The 24,383-nt window shown below is 45.9% G+C and overlaps 1 protein-coding gene across 5 annotated transcripts in view; it reads left to right on the top strand.

Moving 5' to 3' along the window:
• Positions 1–24,383, top strand: part of Tbc1d14 (TBC1 domain family member 14) — a 93,973-nt gene that overhangs the window by 33,511 nt on the left and 36,079 nt on the right. For 3 of the 5 annotated variants that reach the window (XM_032917123.1, XM_032917124.1, XM_032917122.1), the window contains exon 3: positions 9,686–9,806. The exons of 1 other annotated variant lie outside the window; for it this stretch is intronic. In XM_032917123.1, the coding sequence (XP_032773014.1) occupies positions 9,686–9,806 (121 nt within the window). Of the gene's footprint in view, positions 1–9,685; positions 9,807–23,507; positions 23,712–24,383 lie in introns of those variants that run through there. One more of the 5 variants, XM_032917125.1, reaches the window with a different exon arrangement.

Here is a 24,383-nt window from a genome sequence, read left to right on the forward strand (position 1 = left end):
GGGTTCTTACCAGGAAGACCATCCCTTACCCATGTGATTCTGCAAGCAGGCGATAGAGGAATGAGGGTATCTGCATGAATGAGGTGGACAGTTGAGCAAGCTCTTTATCATCCCCCTTTCCTCTGTCTTAGAAGTGGAACAGAACAGGAGAATGGTTCCCTGTGCTGCAAACCACTCTTCTGATAAGAGTCAGCCATTTATCGCACGCACTGAAAGAAAACTCAGACTTGTGGGTCATGTCCAATGCTATTTATTTCCTCACTTGACTTGGGGAGGCCTGACTGCCAGGCGGGTGGTCTTAGGAGTTTACCCAACACCTTGGAATATTACCATTAATCTTAACCAGAAGCCACAGGTGGTGTTTACTTCTGTGGGGCAGCAGGTCCATGCTAGAGGAGCACACAGAGAAGGTCAGTATCTATCTGGATGGCTATTTCAGTTGGGAAGTGTTTAGACAGACGAAGGTGAAACTTTCATGTGACTCAGGTTTCCTTGTGATACCGTGATGGGCATTTCTATCCTCTTGAAGCTGTGATCCTTTTTCTTGTTCTTGTGCAAGGCTTCTGGTTCCTGTTATCTTTGGATACTGCCTCCTTGGCCATCTTGGAGGAATCCAGGCTGCTGGTGGAGCAGCGAGTGCTTGGTGCATTCCTGGGAGAGGAACCTGTGGTTTAAGTCTGATCTCGGAAAGTCAAGGGGTGGAGGCTCAGAGTTAATGGGGAATCTGAACAGAGTGGGCTGGTCCTGTGGGTTTCCCATATTGTGAGGTCCCTGGGGGCAGATACTGCTTCCTATGCTCTGTCTCACCAGCAGCTGAGCATAGTGTTTGCTACACATCTGTTGAGATGTGCTACTGTCCAGATAGCTGCCATAGGTGGCCTCCACGGGGTCTGTATTTTAAGCTGGACCTGCAGGCACCCTGGTAGCTGCCTTCCCAGCACAGCATTAACTGCTTTGTATTTGTAGCTGGACCTGGGTAGGTTATTATCTCTTAAGCATCCTGATATTAGTGGTTCTAGGAGGTGGAAATAGAGGTTAATAGATGTGTCTTACCTACACACAAATAAAACAAAAACAAAACAACACACACACACTGGCTGGGGATGGACAGGGAGAGAAATGAGAACTGATTGATAGCTTACTAGGTGTCATGACCTCTGTCTTGTCCTCCCTCTCTTCCACTGTGTGGTTGATGGAAAAGAGAAAGGTTAGAGCTAGGGTACAGGGCCTCTGGCTAACGCTCAAATGTTCTTGACTTTCTTGTATCTGCCCCACTGAATGCCTTGCCCTTAGTCCCTACCTTCCCCTTCTAGGCTTTGGTATGAGGGCTGGGGCCTTCATCCTGCTACTAGTGTTTTTAGATTTGGGCAGGAGCTCAGCCTCCGGGAAGCACAGCATGAAAGGCTCAGGAAAAAGTTCCTGAGGTGCTCCTCATCGAGCCTCCTCTGCAGGCTGCTCACACTGCCCATGATGCAGGGCAAAGGATTAGCCTGAGTGAGTGATTTGAGGCAAAGCTTATAAGTCAGCAGCTGAGCAAGCTTGTTCAGTTCCTCTTTCAAAAGATTTTGGTCTGTGGTGCCAGTGGGGTGTCACTGAGTAATTTCATTTTGCCTTTAACTTCTCCCTTGTTTAAGGCCACTTCTACAGAGCACCATGGACTCATTTATACTAACAAGGGTTTGTGGCAGGGCTGCAGAAAACTCAATGCTTCACTGGGACTTGATTACCTGTGAGTTAGGCAGTTTTTAAGAGGAGAGACATATTGAGGGGAGTGATACTGTGTGTGTGTGTGTGTGTGTGTGTGTGTGTGAGAGAGAGAGAGAGAGAGAGAGAGAGAGAGAGAGAGAGAGAGAGAGAGAGAGAGAGAGAGAGAGAGATGCTGTGAGGGAATGATGCTGTGTGTGTGTGTGTGTGTGTGTGTGTATGTATGTAGAGAGATGCAGTGAGGGAGTGATACTGTGTGTGTGTGTATAGAGATGCAGAGAGGCAGTGATGCAGTATGTGTGTGTGTGAGAGAGAGAGATGCAGTGAGGGAGTGGTGCAGTGGGGAGAGATGTAGTGTGGAGATGCAATGGGGGAGTGGTGCAGTATCAGGGAGTGACGCAATATGAGAGAGGTGCAATATTAGGGAGTGATGCTGTGGGGGAGAGATGTTGGGGAGAAATGCAAGTGTTTTGTTTTCTAGTGGCTTTGTAGTAGCTTTTCTTGTTTATACACTTTAAACAGGTGATACATTTGCATGGTTCACAATTCAAAGAGTACAGTGGAGTATGTGGTGGAAAGTTGCATGTCATATCTAGTAACTTGTTTCAGAGGAGGGGTGGTTGTTAGCAGGGAGACCACCCCCGGACAAGCAGAGGCTGGCACCCGGTCAGATGTCTTACTTAATACTGTTAAGACTCTGGCTTTTGCTGTGACAACAGATAATTCTCAGTCTCTAATAAAATATCCATTATCCTTCTTAAAGCTATATAAATATGTCTCAAACTTTTGGCTTTCACTCTTTATTTAAAAAATAACACTGTGTTTCAGTCAGCACACTTCACTGCAGTGCCTTCTGTGGTTAAGGTAGAAACAGTGGGTGGTGACTCCATTGTTGTACAGTGCTGCACCCAAACCCTTTGACTGTGGGTACGGAGAGTTTCTGTCTCAGATTTGGTGCTGTCCCCTCACCTGGCTCTTAGTCTCCCTTGTCTTTTTGCCGGTGTTTGTGTTATATCTACTTCCTGCTATACAGGGTACCCTAGGTGGCCTAAGAGTAAGGTGCCAGGGATTCTGGTCCTACATCTTCATGCTGGAATCCTAGTCAGCCCCTGGTAAAATGTGTCAGGAACTGTCTTGTTCCCAATTCTAGTTCCCAATTCTCTGTGTGTTTCGCACATTGTACCGATGAACTTTTTCCTGGTTTCCCAGAAGCTGACACACTACTGTTCCCAACATTACTTTGTCTGGGTGTCTGTGTCTTTTCCTGAGTTATTACTGATGCACTGAGATGAAAAGAACGACTTTCCCAGCCCCTGGATAAAACAGCTGCAGCCCAGCTTTGTCTGCCCATGGTTATTTAGGCCTCACTTCCCGCTGTTAGAATCCTACTTAGTCCCTTGTACTCGGTGTGGCTTCGTCACTGGTACTTCCTGCACGCCGCCCTAGTCTTCAGTCTGAGAGGTTGAGACAGCTTCAGTGGGATTCTGCAATTACTTTGGTGCAGGCAGCTTCTGGGGCTGCTAGAGAAGCTGAGTACTGCTTCTGAGACCACCACCTTCGGGAGCATCCTGTTGTCATGAGATCATTTTCTGCAGATCTGTTTTGGGAGTTTGAGTACTGATGCAGTCAGGGTGGTGGATTTGGCATGGAGTCCCTGCTGTCTGGGGCCTGCTCAGTGGAGAACCATGGAAACATGGATGGGTGGGGACAGCTCTCCTGCAGCCCAAGGATATGGCTATACTGAGCTCTGACCGCCACCTCACTTAACATTCATGCCACCTATTTGCAACCCCCCCCCCCCAGGCATGGGGAGCAGACTGTGGAATAGGGATGGAGATGGAGCCAGGCCACATGGCCCCTAAAAGCAGGGTCAAGTCACTGGAAGATGGGAGGGCTAGTGTGAGCCATTTCTGCCTTCAGAGTGTGGTGCTTGTTAGATGTATTTGGACCCTGGGTCCAGGGCCTGAAGGGTAGCTGAAGAAAAGGCCAGGACTTGTACGTAGGTAGGGCAGGCCTCTTCTTGGGTCCTAGGCAAGGCGGCTACTACAAAGAGGCCTTCCTTCACCTGGGACTTTCTATCCTTGAGTACACAGTTGAAGTCCCAGGAAATATGGCAGGAGTGAAGCCTGAAGGCTGCTTCTTACCCAGACTGATGCCTGTAGAAAGAGGTTCTGTGCCTCCTCTGTGGAAGGGGGATTTGAGGGAGCATCTGGGAAGTGAGTAGTGAGGAACTGAGACCGGCTTACACTGGCAGAGGAGGGCCACATTAGTGTGTACATGAACACACAGGACTAGTGATCTGGAGTCGGAAGTGGTCAGGACGCCATTGTAGGCAGTGTGATGAGGCCTGCATGGACTGGAAGCAGGGCCACAGGCCGGACTGCATGTTGGTAGCCCCTGAGGCTCTCTGTCCCTAATGCTTCAAGGAGGGTAGTTTTCCTCTTTGAGTCACAAAAATATCTTTTCACCAAGGAGCCATAATTTTCTAGGGATACAGAACAAGGAGTCCAGCAGTTATGGGAACTGTTTTCTCTCAAGTACTTCTCTATAGTGGACACTTACCCCCTGCAAACTGTCCCCCACCTTTCTGTTCTCCCCAAGAGCATAGTGAGTGCCCTTTCTCTCCTGGCACCTCCAGTCCTTACCTTCCACTGCTCCATCTTTTGTGTGTATTTGCACATGTGCCTGTGGAGGCCACAGTCAACCTCAGGAGCTATCCACCTTGCTTCCCCAGTGCGCTTCATGCCTGGCATTTCATTTAGGTTCTAGAATCTGATTGGGGTCCTCATGCTTGGTCCTCATTACTGGCTGGTTTAATGTGTCAACTTGACACAAACTGGAGTTACCACAGAGAAAGGAGCCTCCCTTGAGGAAATGCCTCCATGAGATCCAGCTGTAAGGCATTTTCCCAATTAGTGATCAAGGGTGGGAGGGCCCATTGTGGGTGGTGCCATCCCTGGGCTGGTAGTCCTGGGTTCTATAAGAAAGCAAGCTGAGCAAGCCAGGGGAAGCAAGCCAGTAAGCAGCACCCTCCGTGGCCTCTGCATCAGCTCCTGCTTCCTGACCTGCTTGAGTTCCAGTTCTGATTTCCTTTAGTGATGAACAGCAATGTGGAAGTATAAGCTGAATAAACCCTTTCCTCCCCAACTTGCTTCTTGGTTATGATGTTTTGTGCAGGAACAGAAACCCTGACGAAGACAAATTAGTACACACATAGTAGGCACATGTGTCACATTCCTGTGACAACCTGGCCAAGTTTTGAGGAGGACTGTGGAAGGACTTTGGAACTTTGGGCTAGAAGAGCCATTGGATGTTAAGAGCTCTGTGGGATGTTCTGTAGGAGCTTGGAAGACAATGTTGAGAACAGTGCAGAAGATGGAGGCCTAGCTTGTGAAGTTTCAGAGGGAAGATTACAGATGTTTATCAGGGTCATTGCTGTTTTGATTGTGAAGATTCTGTGGTTTTGGTTAGCTGGGGCTGAAGAATCAGCTGTGATTAACAAGATACCAGAACTACTAAAGTGAAACCTTTGCATTACTGGGACTATTGATGGTGGTCAGCTGGAGCTAAGAAATTAGTGGTGATTAGGAAGAGACCAGCATCACTAAGGTGAAATCTTCCAGGAAGTGTTTTCTGAGAGCACAAAGAAGCTGTGTTCCAGAGACAGCCAAGGTTGTATCTCAGGCTGCAGCTGCACTTGATAATGTGTAAGAGTCACCCAGATAGTACTGGGTTTGAAGGCATGAGGGGGTCATGAAGAGCAGTTGAGGCTGGGCACTGTGAGAGGCCTGGAAGGCCGTTGGTAAAAGTGAAGAAGCCGGTCTGGAGAGATGGCTCAGTGGTTAAGAGCACTGACTGCTCTTTCAGAGGTCCTGAGTTCAAATCCCAGCAACCACACGGTGGCTCACAACCATCTGTAATGGGATCTGATGCCCTCTTCTGGTGTGTTTGAAGACAGCTACAGTGTACTCACATATAAATAAATAAATAAATAAATAAATAAATAAATAAATAAATAAATAAATATAAAAAAAAAAAAGTGAAGAAGCCTCAAGTTACAGTTGATAGCCCAGGACTGAAGGGGTCATGCAAAGGCACTGAGGCTTGGCACCATGAAGAGAGCCTGTGAGAGGCTATTGGTGAAGCCTCGTTGCAGCAGAGACTCAGTGAATTGGAGATGCCTGTACCATGGCTGATCACCAAGAACAGCAGCAGCAGTGGAGTGGATCAACCTGAGCTTAGAGTGCTACAGAGGGCAGAGCTGGAGAAGTGAAGCCAGCCCTTGGAGGATCCCAGAAGATTGTTGAGTGGATCCCTGACATTGGACAGTTAAGAGTTTGATTTTTTGCTTTTGATTGTGACTGTGCCCTGATATTTTCCCCTCTTGAAGTAAGGAAGTATTTTAGTGGAGCCCATAGTTGAGAGACTTCGAATTGTAAAAGGGCTTTGAATTTCAACAGACATTGGATATTTTAAAGGGATTGAAAATTTAATATGTAAGGATTTGTAGACTGTGGGACTTTTAAAGTTATTTAGATCTTGGGGATGAATAAGAAAGTAAGGATTGAGGCTTAATAGTGTGTTTGTGTGTCAAGTTGTTGATTGTACTGGCTGGTTTTATGTGTCAACTTGACACAAACTGGAGTTATCACAGAGAAAGGAGCCTCCCTTGAGGAAATGCCTCCATGAGATCCAGCTGTAAGGCGTTTTTTTTCAATTAGTGATCAAGGGTGGGAGGACCCATTGTGGGTGGTGCCGTCCCTGGGCTGGTAGTCTATATGAAAGCAAGTTGAGCAAGCCAGGGGAAGCAATCCAGTAAGTAACATCCCTCCATGGCCTCAGCATCAGCTCCTGCTTCTTGACCTGTGTGAATTCCTGTCCTGACTTCCCTTGGTGATGAACAGCAATGTGGAAGTGTAAGCTGAATAAATACCTTTCCTCCTCGACTTGCTTCTTGGTCATGATATTTGTGCAGAATAGGACCCCTGACTAAGACAAATGACAAGTACTTTACTAAGTACTCCCCTCAGCCCTGCATTGCCCCTTCTTTCCTAGGCTCTTCTGCCTCTGCAATGAGGTCTTTGTTGATCTTGTGATATAAACAGGGTTGCTGACTTCTTTAACGGATGTGGCTATGTGTACATGTATGTTAGTCATGTTTCAGGCTCTGTGACAAAACACCTGAGGAAAACAGCATGGGGGAAGGATTTATTTTGCTTCAGAGTTTCAGAGGTTTTGCTTCCAAGTCCAACTGGCTCCATTGCTTCTGGGCTGTGGTAAGACAGGAAGCAGAGAGAATAGCAAGAAGGGTCGGGGATTAGATACACCCTTCAATAACACACCCCTTTGGCTGTCACTCACTGCTGTGGGCAGCCCTTGCCTCTTGTAGATCCAGCCTTAATGTCTGACATCCCAGGAAGCGCAGACCCTGCACAAAGTGGATATCAGAGTGACTACTGTGAGGAGTGATAACAAGAATAGTTTTACCAAAGAGAATGAGATACCATGTCATGTCTGCCTGTTACACTGATCTGAGTGCACCCTTAGAAAACTGAATGTACCACAAACCCAGAACTTGTATGCTCTCTAGCAACTTTGTTTGAATTTTTATACAAGCACTGTTTTATCAATTATATAAAATCTAAAAATAGAGAAAAAAAGAACACACCCCCTTTGACCTACTTTTAAACAGACCCCACCTCCTAATGAATAGTCCATTCAGCTGTGAATTTAACAGTGGATTAACCCATTGATGAATTCAGTCACCTTTCAGTAATGCCACCAGCTGGAGACCAGCCTTCCACACATGAACCTTTTGGCGGACACTTAATATTAAACTCAGACAGAGTTGGTAGCCATGCCTTTTCATCCCCCTGCCCTTGCCTCCTTGCAGACACACATGTGGCCACTCCAGTTGCCAGCAAACATGCTGAGCACCTACCTTTTGCTAGAGGATTCTGGGAATATAGAGGCGACTTCCCTGCCCTCCTGCTAGGGACACAAAGCAGAGGGGAGGGAATTAAGCCTGTGTTGAAGACAGCAGGAAGTATTGAGTACTATGGAAACAGTTCTTGGGAGCCTTGGACAAGTGTGAGGGTCTATTGCTAGGCAGAGGCTAGCCGCCTAAAGCTTGAATAGGGCTGCTCCCAGTTCTGTGTCCCATGGGCAGTGTGGGCAGATGGTGACATAGTCTTGGAAAGGAGCTCTTGAATACTAGACAAGAATGGTACTACATGTATGGGTTCTAAATGATGTCCCGAAGGTGCTACCAGACCCCTGGCAGGAGGATTGCCCAGGTGATACAGGGTTCTGGCTCGTGCCTGCTTGTTCCTTATGTGCTCACAGTGCCTGGCTGGATGCTGGCATTGCCATGTGATGCACACTAGTCTAAAAAGCACTTGTGTGTTGAGAGCACTTGCGTGCAGTACCATTTTATATGTAGCATTGTGAGCTAGGGTTTTCAAGGTGTTAACTAAAAAAATAATATAATCAAGATGCTTTCCATGAATCTGTCAAGTTTTGGTTTGTTTATGAGCTTAAGATCTTAGGTTGGCATTGACTAAACAGCTTTGAATCTGGATACTCTTTAGTTGTGCCTGCACTTCCATTGCACAGTCTCAGCGTGCCTAGGTTCCCATCCCTTTATACATCCCATACCTTGGTTGCTCTGAGATCTCAGAGTCTTTCCCTGAACATTCAGTACTGTCCTTGCTGCTGCCAGTGTGCAGCCTTCCCTCCCCCGTGACTTGTTTCACCATCTCCGCCAGCTCCTCTTCAGGCATACGTAACCCTTCCAGTAATTCGGGTTCTAGGTATCCCATGTTCTTAGTATCTGTGGGTGCCTGGGGCTTTTCTTGGTTTAAATTGCATAAATTATTCTTAGATGGTGAATGTGTTGAAACTCTAGAGTGCCCAAAGTTCATTTGTTTGCTTTAACAAATATTTTGGGCTGTAAAACAATTTCTGAATGGATTCTATTACAGTCACGAGAGAAACATGGGAAGAACACATGAAACCAATTCATTCTCATAGTCTTGTCATCCCCCCCTTCCCCTCTTTTCCCCTTCCTTTACCTCTTTTTTTACAGGGTCTTGCTATAATGCAGCCCAAGCTGGCCTCAGACTCATCATAAAGCCCAAGGTGGCCTTGAACTTGAATTAAAGAGTAGTCCTCCTGCCTCAACATCCAAAATTATAGGTGCGTGGTACCATGGCTGGTTATTTGTTATTTTTGGAAGCTTTTGTGATTTTGTTTTGATATGTTTTTAACCTTACTGGAATGCTACAGGCATGTCTTTTTTGGGGAGCACCCTGGGAGCCATTTCCATTAATGACTGTGTCTGACTGTGCCTGTACAGTAGAGCTGAGGCCCAGGTTTGTTTACACTGCCAGTTAGGAGTTGTACTTTGGGGCCTTTTGTTTACATATTGTTGGGAGAGAAGACCTTGTGACCATCTCACGAGTGATTTTCTCTGGTCCTTGGAGGCTGTATGGATCACTTTGTAGATAATTTAAGCTAGAGGGTGACTACTAAAGCAATTCTGATCTGAAAGACTGCTGACCTTGAAATGTCAGTTTATCAGTGAACTTGTGGGTCACATATGGGATCTCTCACTCATAGGAAACCAAGACTCAGGCCACCCTCCTAGTCCAGACTCACAGCTCGTGAATGGCAGAGCCAGGCATTCAGCTTGCTTTGGCTGACTTTTGCCGATTTACTTTATTATTGAATACATTTTAAAATTTCTAAATAGTGGAATTGGTATACATCGTAGTTGACTATAGCAATCTTGTATCTAAGATCTGTGTCTGTGTAGTCTGTGTGTGTGCAAACCAAGTCTGAGGTGTTAATGTGTGCTCACTGCATAGAGTCCCTCTCAAACAAAACAAAGTTTGATTTGTTTGTGTTAGCCTGCCTTGGCCTTCCTAGTGTCTCTATAAACACCCAGAAATGGCCTAGCCCTTTTCTTTTCTTTCTATAGGAATTTGCTTGCTAGAAAGCAAAATGCAAGACTTGATAGACAGAGAGATTTGGGATGGAAGCTGTTTGGAAAAGTCCCACTCCGAGAGACTGCTCAGAAAGATTCAAAGAAAACACAAAAGGTAAGCCATTGATGTGGGCAGCATGTGCCCATGAACCACACAGGTAGTCCTCACTGAGGCTTGAAGTTGGAAAGCTCTCTGTGTTCATTGGGTGCCTGGGATCTTAAACGCAAATCTGAATACAGCGTGTGCTGGGATCTAACTCTCTTCACCTCTTGACAGATTGTATCATGCATACAGGGAAGTTCAGCTGGGCTTTAGATGCTTAAACTTGATAAATTTTAGTCAGTCTTTCCAGTAACAGTTGCAGATGTCTTTATAATCAAGTTTATTGTTTTTGATACTAAAGCAGTCTCCACTATCTTGGAGCTTTAATCCTTCATTTTGCTCTGGAACATGCAGGCTAGGCTACCATACTCCCAGGCTCTGGGAGGACCTTACTCCTTGGTTTCTTAGATGTCTGCTTAGATTCAAGCCTAGGCTAGGCCAGGCCTGTACGAAAACCCCTCTGACTTCCTTGCTCCTTGTGTCTGTAGCAGGAGCACCTGCTCATCTTCTCAGGGAGGAGCTCAGGCCACATGGTGACAGCTCTTAGGCAGCCCTGGCTTATAGCACCAGCAACTTCTCTGAGTCTCTGAATCTGCTTACTTTGAAAGTCCACTGTTGGCCAAGTAGCTGTCCTCAGCAGCTTTCTTCCCACCTTAGCTCTATGTTCACTGGCAGTTAGCTGAGTCTCTGAGTCATCTTGGGAACCAACTAAGTGCTGGTCCTCATGACTGACATTGGGTTTGAGAAAGGACATGGCCCACCTCAGGCAGAGCATGGTGTAGACAGGTTTTCTCCTTAAGATGGCACGTTGATGTGGGGATTGTGTGCTGAGGGCTTACTGTGTGCTAGTTTTAACCTGTAGCATTGTGCTTCTAGTTTATTTTAAATAATGAGCCATGATGTTTCCCAAGCCTTAGGTGTGGGTTGCGTTATAGATGTTCCCTACCATCAGCTGTTCTCTGCATTTTGATTAAGTGTTTTTTGCAATGGTGTCACCTGCTGTAAAAAAGATTCTTTGTGAGTAAGGTCTACACTTACCCGTGGGTGTAAAAATGGGTATTTAGAATTCAACTGGGAGCTATGCTGGTTTAGAAGATGACAGTAGTATTTGTCCTGTAGGGTCCGTGACCTTACCAGACATGGATAGTTGCCCAGGTGTACAAGGCTGTCAGGAATTCCCTCCTATGAAGTGGGCCTTAAGTCCAGTGGGGTGGCTGTTGGTTACTTCTAAGATGTGGGTGCCACCATCCGACCTTGGGTGTATCTTGCCATGCGGTCATTGTTGTCATTTGTAGGCTTTGCAGCTGAGTAGGACTTTTGTTTTTCTCCCTTGGCAGCTTACGTAGCATTTTGAAATACCATGAGTGCTGGTCCTCAGGCTTACAGCTCAGTTCCAGTTAGAGTCCTCCGACTGTTCTTTATCTGAGTATGTGGTACCTTTAGTAATGTCTTATCTTCAAGTTTTGGGAGACAACCAAAGGCATTGGCAACAGCTTTTATTCTTTGGGAAGTCTCATGGACTCCCCTGACCCAAAATTTGAAGGAAGGGTTCTCCTATCTGGCACTGGGGTCTTTGTTAGTCTATGGCTGTCAGGGAGAGCATGGTCACCTCAAATGAACTTCATTTAAATTATTTATATATGTATATACATACACACATATTTTTAAGTAAACGTAACATGTTCCCCTATTGCTTTTTCTATTATTCTTAGTACTGTAGCTCTCCCTTCTCCCACAGCATTTCCTTCTCCTGCCCGTATAACCACCCACCTTATAAGGAAGACATGGTGATTGTCTTCAGCTGACTGGGGAAGCATGGAGGTGCCAAGGTTCAGTGACTTGTGCAGAGTCATAATAGTTAGAGTGGCAGGGCCGGAATACTGTTCCAGGGAGTCAGGGGCCAGGCTGGACAGGTGGTACCTGATGTGAGCCCTGAGAGCTGAGCCTGGGGGTCCAGGCTGTGACCCAAGCGGTCTGCTGGTGCCTCTCTGGCTGGACCCCTTCTTAGGTGAGTGTGATGAGCTCACTTGCAAGTCCGCATTGGAGAAGAGGCACCTGTTCTGGCTGAGGTCGTGAGTGCAAAGGACAGGACGGATGACTGGTAGGTAGATGTAGGGTATGCAAGAATAAGATGGGTTTCCACAGAGTGCATTTTAAGGTCTTTGCAAATTGAATTTGTTAGAATATTGTTTACCATTTCCCTGGGAAACTCACTAAGGTCATCAGTGTTGGAAATTTTTTTTTTTCAAGACAGGGTTTCTCTGTGTATCCTGGCTGGTCTGGAATTTCACTCTAGACTCTCCTGACTTGCCTCTCAAGTGCTGGGATTAAAGGTGTGCACCACCTCATTTATAAATTACATTTTGATTTTTTTAGTCATTATGGAGACTTATTAAGAGAGCATACGATTAAATATGAGTATGTATGCAGAACTCAGTTGTAACTTTCCTAGGAGATAGGGTAAGGTTATTTCATCACACCTAGATGGAGTGACAGTTAATAGGCATCCATCCATGTGGCTCTTGAGATCACTTGCTTCCTGTATTGTCTGCTCTGGAGTCTTATGGTGAACCGGACTGTGGAGGCCAGCTGGCTGTGCAGGAACGGGTTCTGCTGAGAGACCTTTGGCTTTACCCATCACTAATGAAGAGAGTAACTGTACCCCATGCATGAGTCACACAGTCCTGCCTGGGACCTGTTTGTATATGCTGTATGTCTCTGGCCCTCTCATATCTTACGTCTGACCCCAACCTAGCAAAGCCAGAGAGGAAGAGTCGGGGTGAATACGTTGGGCACCTCTGGCTTGAGATGGCTTCTGTCACTCTTGGTAGCTCTGACTTTACAGAAGCCAGAGTTGGGTCTTTGATTGTCCACACGTGTGATCTGAGACAGGGACAGTAACTCTGTTTAGAGCTAAAACATAATCAGGGATTCTTGAAATGCTTCATTCTTCTTTCTAGAATTATTTTCTGTGGAGAAGCATCATCAAATGGTGCTTTATGAACTTGGGGGGGAGGGGGACTGCAGAGATGGCTTATCGGTTAAGAGCACATCTGCTCTTCCAAAGGACCAGAGTTCAATTCCCAGCAACCACATGTTGGCTCACAACCATCTGTAAAAGGATCTGAGGCCCTCTTCTCGTGTGTCTGAAGACAGCAACAATGTACTCACATACATAAAGTAAATAAATCTTAAAAAAAACAAAAAACAAAAAACTTGGGCCAGGTGACGGTGAAGTATGCCTTTAATTCCAGCACTTGAGAGACTGAAGCAGGCGGATCTCTGAGCTCGAGGCCAGCCTGGTTTACAGAGCAAATTCCAGGACAGCCAGGCCTACACAAAGAAACCCTGTCTTGATGGGGGCTGGGGTGGAGGAATTACCAGGGCAGGGGGTGGTGGAAGGAAGGAAGGAAGGAGAGAGAGAGAACATTTGCTGCCAAGTCTAATTCCCCGAGTGCAGTCTATGAGACTCACACAGTGGAGGAGAGAACTGACTCCTGCGAGTTGTGTTTTGACCCTTGCACATAGGCATTGTTGGAACATGCTGTGCACCAGCACACAGTGCGCACTGTGCTGTATTAGGTGGTGTCCCAGGCACCAGGTGCGTGAGAGCATGTGTGCTGATGCGGCTGCCGACTTTGTGGTAGAGCAGAGGGAGGGTGTGCATACCAGTCATGAGCTGGATTCCTTGCACTTGTGTGGCCTTGGAGCAGTTGTCTTTTTTGGGTCTCCTCAGGTGTGGACTGGGTGTTAGAATACAGTATTGCTCTAACATAAGACATAGTGTATGTGATGTATTTTGCCCAGAGTTGGTAAGGGATGCTTTTGCGATTTCCAGCTAATAAATAGGCTACGTTGTCATGGAAGTAACTCTCTGTGCTTTGCCCAGGGCACCTGACCTCATTCAATCTGAGTCACATTTCTTGGCTTTGCCTTAGAGACTTCAGTTTCTTTGGACGCATGTGGGGAGTTGGGGGAGAGAAGAGGGATGCTAAAATGTCACTCTTTTTTTTTTTTCTCAAATTTCATAAAAACCTTGAAAATTGTCTTGCTTTTCATCAGCTTACATGATGACTTTAGAGACACTTTTTTACGGGAATGAAAAATGACCCAGGATAGAGAATAAAACTAAAGCCGTGATTCTTGAAGTGAGATGAGGTGTGTCTTTGTTACCTGTATGTAAGTCTGCAGGCTTCGTGTCTCCAGCACTCTGAAGTAAACCTGGGTTTGGGGACCCAGAGCCATGTTCTAGTAATTGGAGATAATACTAAGGATGATGGCTGTGCAGTGAGATTGTTGGCTGCTGGGAGGAAGGTGGTCATCCCTGTGGCTGGCTCCACGCAGGGCCAGGAGTTCACTCAGCAGCACGCGATCTCTAGCTGGAGAGAGAAGTGCTGCCTTCAGCTGTCCGCCCACTGGGCCTGAGTGACAGGGCTGTGGCCACTCAGCAGGGGCGGTGATAGCACTTCAGAAGGACGGTCCTGTCCCTTGTCAATAGTGAATAAGCTGGGGTGTCTTGTTCTGTGCACCCTACTGCTGTTTGTTAAGGAATCAGCACGGTTCTCTGGGAGTGAGGCAGAGCAGAAAGCGGAAGCGCTCGCTGCTGGTTCTCGGTGAGGCAGCTGCTGGTTCCGGCAACCATAGGCTTCCAGGTCTGTTGTTAGCTTTGTTTTCCCAGGAACATCTTGGATGGTTTCATGGAATCAAGTCAGTTTTTAGATGTTAGAAAACCCCAGAAAGTGGTAAATCCAGGGCAGCTTAGAGTGACATTCATTCTCCTGAACTCTGGTTTCTGAGAGGTCTGGGATACAAAAGATCACACATTACAGGAAGGATATGTTTGGTCAACAGAGGTAGCTGAAAATCTACAAAGTTTAAAACACAAAGAAATGAATGCAGCCTTCATTTCATCAACTCTACTTACTAAGTCTGAATTCTAACCCCTGGACATACATGTTGGAAGGAGAGAAGCAACTCCTACAAGTTGGCCTCTGACTTCTACTTGGGAGCTATGGTACGTGCCTGCACATGTGCACAGGCACGCGTGCATACACACACACACACACACACACACACACACACACACACACACACACACACAATGTAAAGATTTTAGAAGAGAAGTATTTGGAACAGGCCCAGTTTTAGGTAAGCAGAGTGAGCATATGGCACCTCGTCATGCCCAGGAAGAGTGTCTGTGGACCGAGTGCGCAGAGCGTCCGCTGGCTGGTGCGGGAGGGCATGTGGTAGTAGGGCTGCGCAAGAAGACTGATTCACAGTGCTGCTGGACTGAAACTGAATTCATGGATTTTCCCCTTCTGACATTTTTAGCCTGAACAGAGGCAGACCAAACCCAAAGAGAGCAGCAATAGGGGGTTTGTGGGGAAAGAATGGGTCCAATACTTAGAGATAGGCAGAGACTCTCCTTTGTGTTGTTTTCCCTCTGATCTTAAAAAAATTGTTATTTTCTGTGTATTTGTATGCATTTTATATGTATTTTGCCTGTCTGTATGTATGTGTACCACATCTGTGCCTGGTGCCCAAGGAGGTGTCCAAGATGTAATAGAACCTCTGAGACTGGGGTTACAGACAGTATTGAGCAGCCATGTCTATGGGTGTTGGGGGCTGGTCTTGGTTTAGCTGAGCCAAATCTCCAGCCCTCATAAGTCTCATGGTGGCTCTTATGGTATCTGAGAGGACCTAACACTCTTGGGAGGGGAAGCTGATGAGAAAAGGAGATTGCACCTCTCTCAACACAGTTGCGGGAAGTGTGTGGCTATTTAACCACAACAGGGAGACTCAGGGAACTAGGAGGCACTTGGTGGTTGCAAAGAGACATGCCGGAAAGTGATTTCTTTAAGGTTGTTATGACTCCTGGATTTCCTGCCACTGTCTGTCTGGGTACATGTAACTTAAGGAACTGGATAGATAGAGCACATGCAAATCTCTGACTGGCCACTGGGTGGTGCACATGCAAGACAGAATCCAAAGTGCTGAACATCAATTTGATTTAAAAAAAAAAAAAAAAAAAAAAAGCCAGCTGGCACTTGGAGGTTTTTATGTCTGGAATCCGAATAGGTTATAATATTGTCAGCGTTTACACAAGGCCATGTCTTGGAACATAATGTTTGAAAAGTCTGTGGGCTGGAGAATTGGCTCAGTGGTTAAGAATACTCGTTCTTACAAAGGACTTGGATTTGATACCCAGCATCCACAAGGAGGTTCACCTGACATACATGTGGTGCACAGACACACATGCAAGTAAACTACACATACATACAAAATAAAATAATATTTAAAATTTTTAAAAAGAGGGGCTGGAGAGATGGCTCAGTGTTTAAGAGCATTGACTGCTCTTCCAGAGGTCCTGAGTTCCAATTCCCAGCAACCACATGGTAGCTCATAACCGTCTGTAATGGGATCTGATGCCCTCTTCTGGTCTAAAAACATCAACGGTATATATACATATACATATGTGCATATGTATATGTATATATATAAAATAAATCTTTAAAAAATATTAAAAAGAAAGGTCTAGAATACCATTCAGAATTATTGGATTTCAGAACTAGACTGTCTTTTGATGATCGGTAGACACTGATCCTAAAATCAACACATGTTGGATTGGGTAAGACCTTAAAGAAGCAATTAGAAGAATGTTACAGCAAATAGGGTAGATACTCTTGAGAGTGAAAGACAAAAAAATTTAGTTGAGAAATAGAAAATATAAGAAATAAGTGGACATTTGTAACAGAAAAGCACAACTGAATGCAATCAGTTAACCAGTACAGATCAAAGTAAAGTCCATAAAATAATATAATCTTGAACATAGGAGACACTACTAAAATGTTTTAAAATCCAACAAGATGGAGACAGTTTTAGCAGGGCCAGGTGCTTGTATGTGGTCTCACAACCTGAGAGGAATTCCCAGATTCTGTATGGGTGTGCCTGTACTCACCCACAGTCACCTACCCAATAAATAAAACAAAAATTAAAAAAAAGAAGCCAGAATCACTGAAGTTTGAATTTGTGTCACTGAAATCCCAGGAGGAAGAATTCATTACCAAAAAAATTGCTAGAATAAGTAAAGGAATATGCCCCAAATTTGGCAAAAGACATAAACCCACAGATTCAAGCCAAGTTAGTGGCTCCATAACAGGATGAATCCTAAGAAGTTCGTGGCCTGACGAGTTATAACCCAGCTGCTGAGAGTAAAGGCAAAGAAGTCTACCGTCATCAAGAGAAAGACAGTGCATTGCTTACTGGGAATAATAATATGAATGTCTGTGAATTTCTCATCAGAAACCACAGAGGGGCTGGAGAGGCGATAGCCCAACAATCAGCAGCTACAGTGCTCGCAGAGAACCAGACTTGAGTTCCCAGCATCCAGGTTGGGAGACTCAGCCGCCTGCAACTCAGGCTCCAAGGACCCAGTGCCCCCTGTGAGTTTCTGCTGGCGCCCACAGACACCTGCTCATAACCCCACATACACACAGTTCAGAATACAACGAAAACCTTTTTAAAAACTCACCAAGGGAATCCATAGTTTTAGACTGTTAACAGAAGAGGACTGTCAACCCAGCATCTTGTATCAAGAACAAAGGGGAAGGAAAGTGCTCCCAGGTGGAGACTGAAGTGTTTGCTGCCAGGAGCCTTGTTGTAAGAGAGTTGGCCGAAGACTATGCTTTCAGAGATCATTTCTGTATAGTTCATGAGAGTTGGCCATGGCAGGGTCATTAGCAAAAACCTTGGAACACAGGAAGAAAGAGGAATAGAAATGGTAGACGCAGGGCAGAAGATATAATTGCAGATAGGTAATTAATTCTCAGTGGGTTCTTTAAAAAATAGGTTAATGGCAAAAGTTAGTACTGTGTGTGTCTTTAACTGTTTGTAGAAATAACATGTAAGACAATCATGTACCAAGGCAAGGGCGATCAATGGGTTTTCACTTGAATCGATAAAATACTAATTCAATTAGGTCATGGAAAATTAAATATATAATTCAGTTCCTAGGCCAATCAGTGAACTCTGCAGAAAGGTGACATGACAGATGAATTAAAATGGAATTAAAAAGTCAGTAATCTCAAAATGAAGGCAGAAAAGAAGAAACAGGGAAGAACAAAAGGCAGGTAAGATGGCCCTTAAACTCAGACCAAATTATAAATTATGTGAGCTATAGATGCTCCCCACACTCCCCCACAAGTGTTAAGGAGGCTTGAAAAAAATGGCCCAGTTCTGTTATTGCCAAGGAATTCTTCAAATACAAAACATGTAAGATAACACTTAAGAGGTAGGAAAAGATAGGGCTGAGGGTGTAGTTTAGTGGTAGAGTTTGCTCTTGGTGAGCCCTGGATCCAATCGTCAGCACCTTCCTTAGGGTAGATATTAATGCCATAAAAAGTAAGAACTGGTTTTCAAAGGCAGTTCCCAGAAATAAAAAGGGCTTTTGCCTAATGAAGACCAGATAGCTTGGAGGGTTTTTTCCTACATTAGTGACTGCAGCAAATCCAAGCAGAGATGCGCAAAACTAGACCTGTCTACTTCACAAATGGAGGGTCAGTGCGGCTCTGACACACGTGAGAAGAACCAGCTGCAGACAGAGCAAACCTGGAGAAGCTGAAGGACCTGGCCAAACATTCCACCCTTCCATAGTAGCCATCCCAAGTGTGTGTGGAACACTCACCAGGCAGATCATGTGAGGGTCATAAAAGAAACTTTAAACATTCAAAAGGACTAAAGTAAAATATGTTACTCATCATAGTGAAACAAAGCAGTAACAAATATTAAGAGCTTCTCCTTAAGTGTGGATAAGTAGTAGCAAACTTCTGAGGAAGCCATAAGGAAAACTAGAAAATATTTTGACATAATAAAAATACAACATACCAAAGCTTGGAAGATACAGTTTGGATAGGAAATATATAACATTCAAATGCGAGAAGGAAGGTCTCACATCAGTAAGCCAGGTTTCTATCTTAAGACTCTAAAAAGCAGAAGGAAACGAATGATACAGAAGCATAGAAGTGAAATTAGAACGGTGGAGGGTGTGGGTGGGGGCAGGGTGGGCTCTGAATGATCCGAGTCCTGACGCACCTCAGCTGAGCTGCCAAGGAAGGAGAGGCGCATTTTCAATACAAGGGACGAGCAAAGGGGGCAGAACTGAGATCCTCCTAGTTTTACTCTCTTGTTTAGGACAGGAAATCACAGCTAAATACTGTGCTGCTGAATGTGCAGTGCTCCCCACAGGCTCACGTCTGAAGACTTGGGCACAGCTGCTGGAGCTGTTTGGGAAAGGTGTGGAACCTCAGTAAAGGAAGTGGATCCCCGGGTGGGCCTTAAGGTGCTGGGGTTCCATTTCTTACTAGCTTTGTGCTTGCTGTGTGTTGATGAGTGTCATTAGCTGGTCTTCTGCTCTTGTTCGTGCTTTCCCCACCATGGTGGACTCCATCCCTCTGCATCTGTGAGCCACAACAAACTCTTTCCCCTTAAGTTGCCTCTGTCAGGGAATTTGACCACAGCAGGGAGAATGGCAAGACATAACTTTCCAGGAAGTTAACTCCTGGCCCACATGGTTTCACTGATGAAATTTAAAGATTATCTTAAAACGCTGCCAAGTTTAGAAGGAAGAAGACATTTCCCAATTCATCCTTGATGCTGCTGATACTGAACCCTAGCCAGTGACCATGACCCTCAGCAGGCTGTTAGCAAACTGAACCTCAGAAACGTTCTGAAGCCAACACAGGACTAAGGAACATTTGTCCTAGGAATGCAAGGATGGCATGATGTGTGAAAAACCGTCATCACTTGTGTGGTTAGAAAACCACATGGTCCTGTGGAGGCCCAAAGAGTATTTGACAAAATTCAGCAATCATTTCTGATAAGACTCAGCAAAGTAGGAACAGAACCTTTCACCTGGTAGAGGATGCTACAAAGACAGCCGCAGCAGCTGGGAAGGACCATGTCCATGGTGGGGTTTCTTACAGCACGAAACCTAGAGAGTTGTCTTAGTGGCATGTGAGAGACTTGTTTCAGAACCTTCTATGGGGCTTCAGATCCTTGGACACTCGAGTCCTTCATGTAAAATGGTAACTTAACCCTGTCATGCACTTGAACTGTCTCTACATTGCTTACATTTCCATAGCAGTGTAACGACTGTGTAGGAAGCATTGTGTTGTGCAGGGAGTATGGTGGTCAGTCCAGGCAACTTTGTTTTCTGGTTTTTGTTTTTCTTTCTTGAGGAATGCTTTTGATCTGCAGTTGGTTGAATCTGAGTGCAGATCGACCACCTCTTGTTAGGAAGTTAATGTCCATCCTGGTGCAGACTCCAGATACAAAGTCTGTCAGTACACGCTGTCTCATGGCTGCTGATCACATTTGGGCCAAATATGAACTTGGAAGGACCACCTCCACCCAGTGCACCCCATCATACATTTCTCCTTCCCCCATTTGGGATTCCTGACTTTCTTTCTGTTTCCCTTCCCCTTTGCTTGTGCCCTTCCTTCGGTGTGGTTTTTAAGGGGTGGTCACAGTTCAGGTATGTCTTCTCAGTTAACCTGACCTAGTCTAAAGGGATTCCATCAGGCTTCACAAGTATTCCCGTACAACATCTTCCTTCCTTCCTTCCTTCCTTCCTTCCTCCCTCCCTCCCTCCCTCCCTCCCTCCCTTCCTTCCTTTCTCCCTTCCTTCCTTCCTTCCTTCCTCCTTCCTTTCTTTTCTAAAAGATTTATTTATTTTATTTGAGTACACTGTAGCTGTCTTCAGACGCAACAGAAGAGGGCATTGGATTCCATTACAGATGGTTGTGAGTCACCATGTGGTTGCTGGGAATTGAACCCAGGACCTCTGGAAGAAAAGTCAGTGCTCTTAACTCTAAGCCATCTCCCCAGCCCCTACAGCATTTTTTTCTGAATTGGGACCCTTGTCCATTCGTTTGTGGCTCACTGCGTGTCTCTCAGGCAGCACCAGCATACGCTCAGGAGAGTAAAGTCACATCGCCTTTGCTCGTTGGTGGCTTAGGATGATGCTCAGCTTTAGGATGCGGTTAAGACAGGTTCTACTGTTTGACAACATATATATTTCTCTATAGCTTTACATATTGTTGCAGGATTTCATTTTTTCTATAGTGGTCTTTGAAGCTGCTGTTTAATAATTTACTGACCAGCACCCTAGATTGGACATTGAAGTTTTTCTTACAACCATCATTTGATTCTTATGGTGTTCAGTGTCCTGTTGGCCCTTGAGGTTTTGATCTGCTAGGAAGTGAACAGGAGTCAGTCTCGCCTTCCTGACCTCAGTGGGTAGAGATGTCTGTGTTACAGACACACAAACCAAGCAGCAGAGAGACCAAACACACTAACGGGGAGGCACGAAGCCTGGGAATGAGCTCTGGTTAAGTCAGGATTCTATGCCAGTGTTTGAAGGAGAAAAAACCTTGAAAGATGTATTTGGTCATTTATGTTTCACATGTGAGTAGAAGTCACCCTGCTCGCTATCTCCTGGTATAATATACAGTCAAAACTTTATAAATGATCTTCAGTTCTAAAATACGGTACAAAAGTCACAGGTGCCAACACTATTTAGGGCATGCTTTATGTCCGTCTTGACTGGATTTAATGTGAGTGAATTCGAGTATTCAGTTCTGGCCCCAGTTGGCTAACTTGAAAAAATGTTGGGTGGGCACTAAGCTTTGAGACCCAAGTAGCAGGTATGGACAGGCCAAGAACTTGCTCTTGTCATTGGGAACTAAGCTTCACACTGTTAACCAGAGGGTTCCTCCACAAGCATTGTTCCCAGAAAGGCTGCCTTCCCGGAGATAATGTTAGTGTTTGGCGGGGACTTCCTTTCCAACCTCCATTTTCTGTCATATCTTCTAGCACTGGGTAGACATTGCCTGTTTGCTTGTCTGTGAGTGACTTAGGGCAAGGGCCTTGTTCCGCTTCTTTGCTAGGGCCAAGCACTTGGTGTACTTGCTGGATGACAGGCAGGCATGCAGACAGATGGCCTCTTGTGATGACATACTGATTCCACAGGTTCTGTGTGCCTCTGCCACATGCTTCACTGGACCCTCACCAGGTCAGTGAGAGAAGGTGAGTCTGTTGAGCATGGAATGACAATTGTACATGTCACTAAAACCAGGATGCAGGACCTTGCTGAGTTAAGACTTGGAGTATTTCTATAAGGGTGTGCAATAATGGTACACGCACTACCCAGCCTCCCCTCTTTCTCCCCTTCGACTTAACTATAGGAGCAGCCATGATATCTGCAAACTTTCTTTCAAAGGGTAAATGTTTTCAAAGTAAGTAAGGTGAATACTGTAACATTTTATGTTCTGGGTGGAGCATGTGTATGTGTTCATTAAATTATTTTTTGAGCACTTCCACAGATTTGAAAAATCACACCCCTCCCCCCTTTAAAGTAGTAAAACCGATCCCAGTGCCTCCCACACTGGACCTGCATGCTACCCATGGCCTCCATGGTATCCACATAAATGCTTAGTGGCTCCCAATGTACAGTTGCCCACCTGCCACTGCATGCTACCTTTGAAGATTTCCATCCTCAAAAGTTTGCAGTCTGTCCCCATCCCTTCTTCAGACAAATACCAGCTAAATATTCTCTACAGATTTGTCTTCTGAAGAGATTTAATATACATGGCCCCACCCTGGCTTGCTTCCTTCTGATAGCTTTTGCTTACCACAGTGTTTCTGAGGCACACCGACCGGCAGCATGTGTCAGTAGTTTCCTCTTGTTGCTGGCTCAGAGCTGTTCATGCATTCCTCAGCTGGCGGACATTTGGATTGTCTTACTGTTTGGTTGGTACATAGATGCTGTGAAGTTTTGCACATGGGGCTTTTTATAGGTGGTTTCTTTTAGAGAGCTGCTCAGATGTATGGCTGGTGTATGTTGAACTGTTAAGAAACTTGCTTCCAAAGTGGCCCTCCTGTTTTGTATTGCCACCAGAGAATCCCAGCTTTTCTTTCTGCATGGGTGTCACCGTGTGCTCTGCCAGTGTTTCCTTTAATGGTGGATCTCCAGGGCTCCTGCTTTGTGAGGAGGTTCCTATTGGTGAATGAATAATTAAGTGCTGAATTGTCAGAAAACCAGTGGTGGGTGAGGTACCTTGTAATTCCTAGTCCAGGATACATGTGTGCATCTGCATGGTGTGTGTGTGTGTCCAGGAATATGTGGCTCTCTTACTGACTTTATTCTAGTGCACTGGACTGGCCTACTCACTAGAAATAATTTTGGCCCTTATACAGATTTGTGAAAATTTTTATAAGGTGTAATTTACAGTGGAACCTTCTGATCTGAAGGTACTAGTCAGTTTTAATGAATGCATGTTCAGATAACAATTCAGCCACTCTGGAAGGTGTCTGATGACTCTTCAGATAACTTTCCAGAAGGAAGCTGTATCGTGAACTCCGTCAGTATGTACTTTATGCTTATAACCAGGCCAGCTTCGAGAAGTGTTAATTATGTTTATGGAGCTTCTTTTGGTGACACATATTTCTTTTTTTTTTTTCTATAATCTTACAAAGTAGAACTTAGCTCTTTCTCTTTAACATGCTGTCTTTTGCTAACTCCCTTTTCTGTAGTTAGCACCCCAAGGTTCCTCTGTGGGGCTGGGCTCTGCAAAATTGGCACGGAGGCCATTGAGCATTGACTCAGCCAGCCCCGCCCCGTCTGTTGTGGAGGAGGTCCTTGACAGCTAGCACAGCCCAACCTAGGAACACTGAACAGGGATCCGGGAATCGCTGCATCTGCGAGCGATTGAGTGTCCTGCCGTCCCGGCCACCAGCCCGCCTCACCCGCCCAGTGTGGAGCTGCGTGTAGATCCGTGGTCCAGAGGCTGGAGTGAGGCTGGCCTCCACTCACTGGGCATGGAGCCGCCGGCCACGCGCCTCTGAGGCCTGGCGTTCATGGTGAGTCTTATGCGGGTCTGCCGCCCAGCTTGGCCTTCACTAGCGTCTCGGCCTGCCCTTCCAGGCCTGCTTGGTCCTGTGTGCGGTGTGTGCGGCTGTGTGCTGTAAGCCTGAGTGCAGGTGAGCGCACATCACATGCATCTGTTTTACCCACTAGCTGGAGCTTGCCGGGGACACCAGTGAGGCACCTCCTCCCCATGGCCTTCTTTGTGTCTGCTGCACGAAGGATTTTCTTTCAGGGCTCAGTGTTGCTTCAGAGAACTCACCCTTCCAGCCCTCGTTCTTACTCCTAGAGTCGCCGCTCCTTTTCCAGAGTCAGGGCAGTTTAGGCCAGGGGCCAACTAGAGATAGGATGGTCTTGTTTGAGGCGTCTGGAGAACAGGAGACTCACGACAGACAGGAGCTGGGTTTCTCAGAACTCAGTGCAGTTTTGGTACATTTCAGTTCCTAGTGGCTGTGTTAACTTTTGTGTTCTTTATGTTTGTGAGTAATCTGACCACCAGGGAAGGTCTCCTGAGAGCTGCTGTTTCGGGTGCCAGCATTCCTGGGAACTTGAGAGAATGCCTTCTGGGAGGATACTGTGCCTGGGTAGAGACCAGAGTCCCGGCCGGGGATGGGGGGGAGGAGGAGGAGGAGGAGCTTTCCCAGGTGTTCAGAGCCTTTACCTACCGC

The sequence above is a fragment of the Rattus rattus genome, chromosome 11, assembly GCF_011064425.1.
Source record: "Rattus rattus isolate New Zealand chromosome 11, Rrattus_CSIRO_v1, whole genome shotgun sequence".
Lineage (NCBI taxonomy): Eukaryota > Metazoa > Chordata > Mammalia > Rodentia > Muridae > Rattus > Rattus rattus.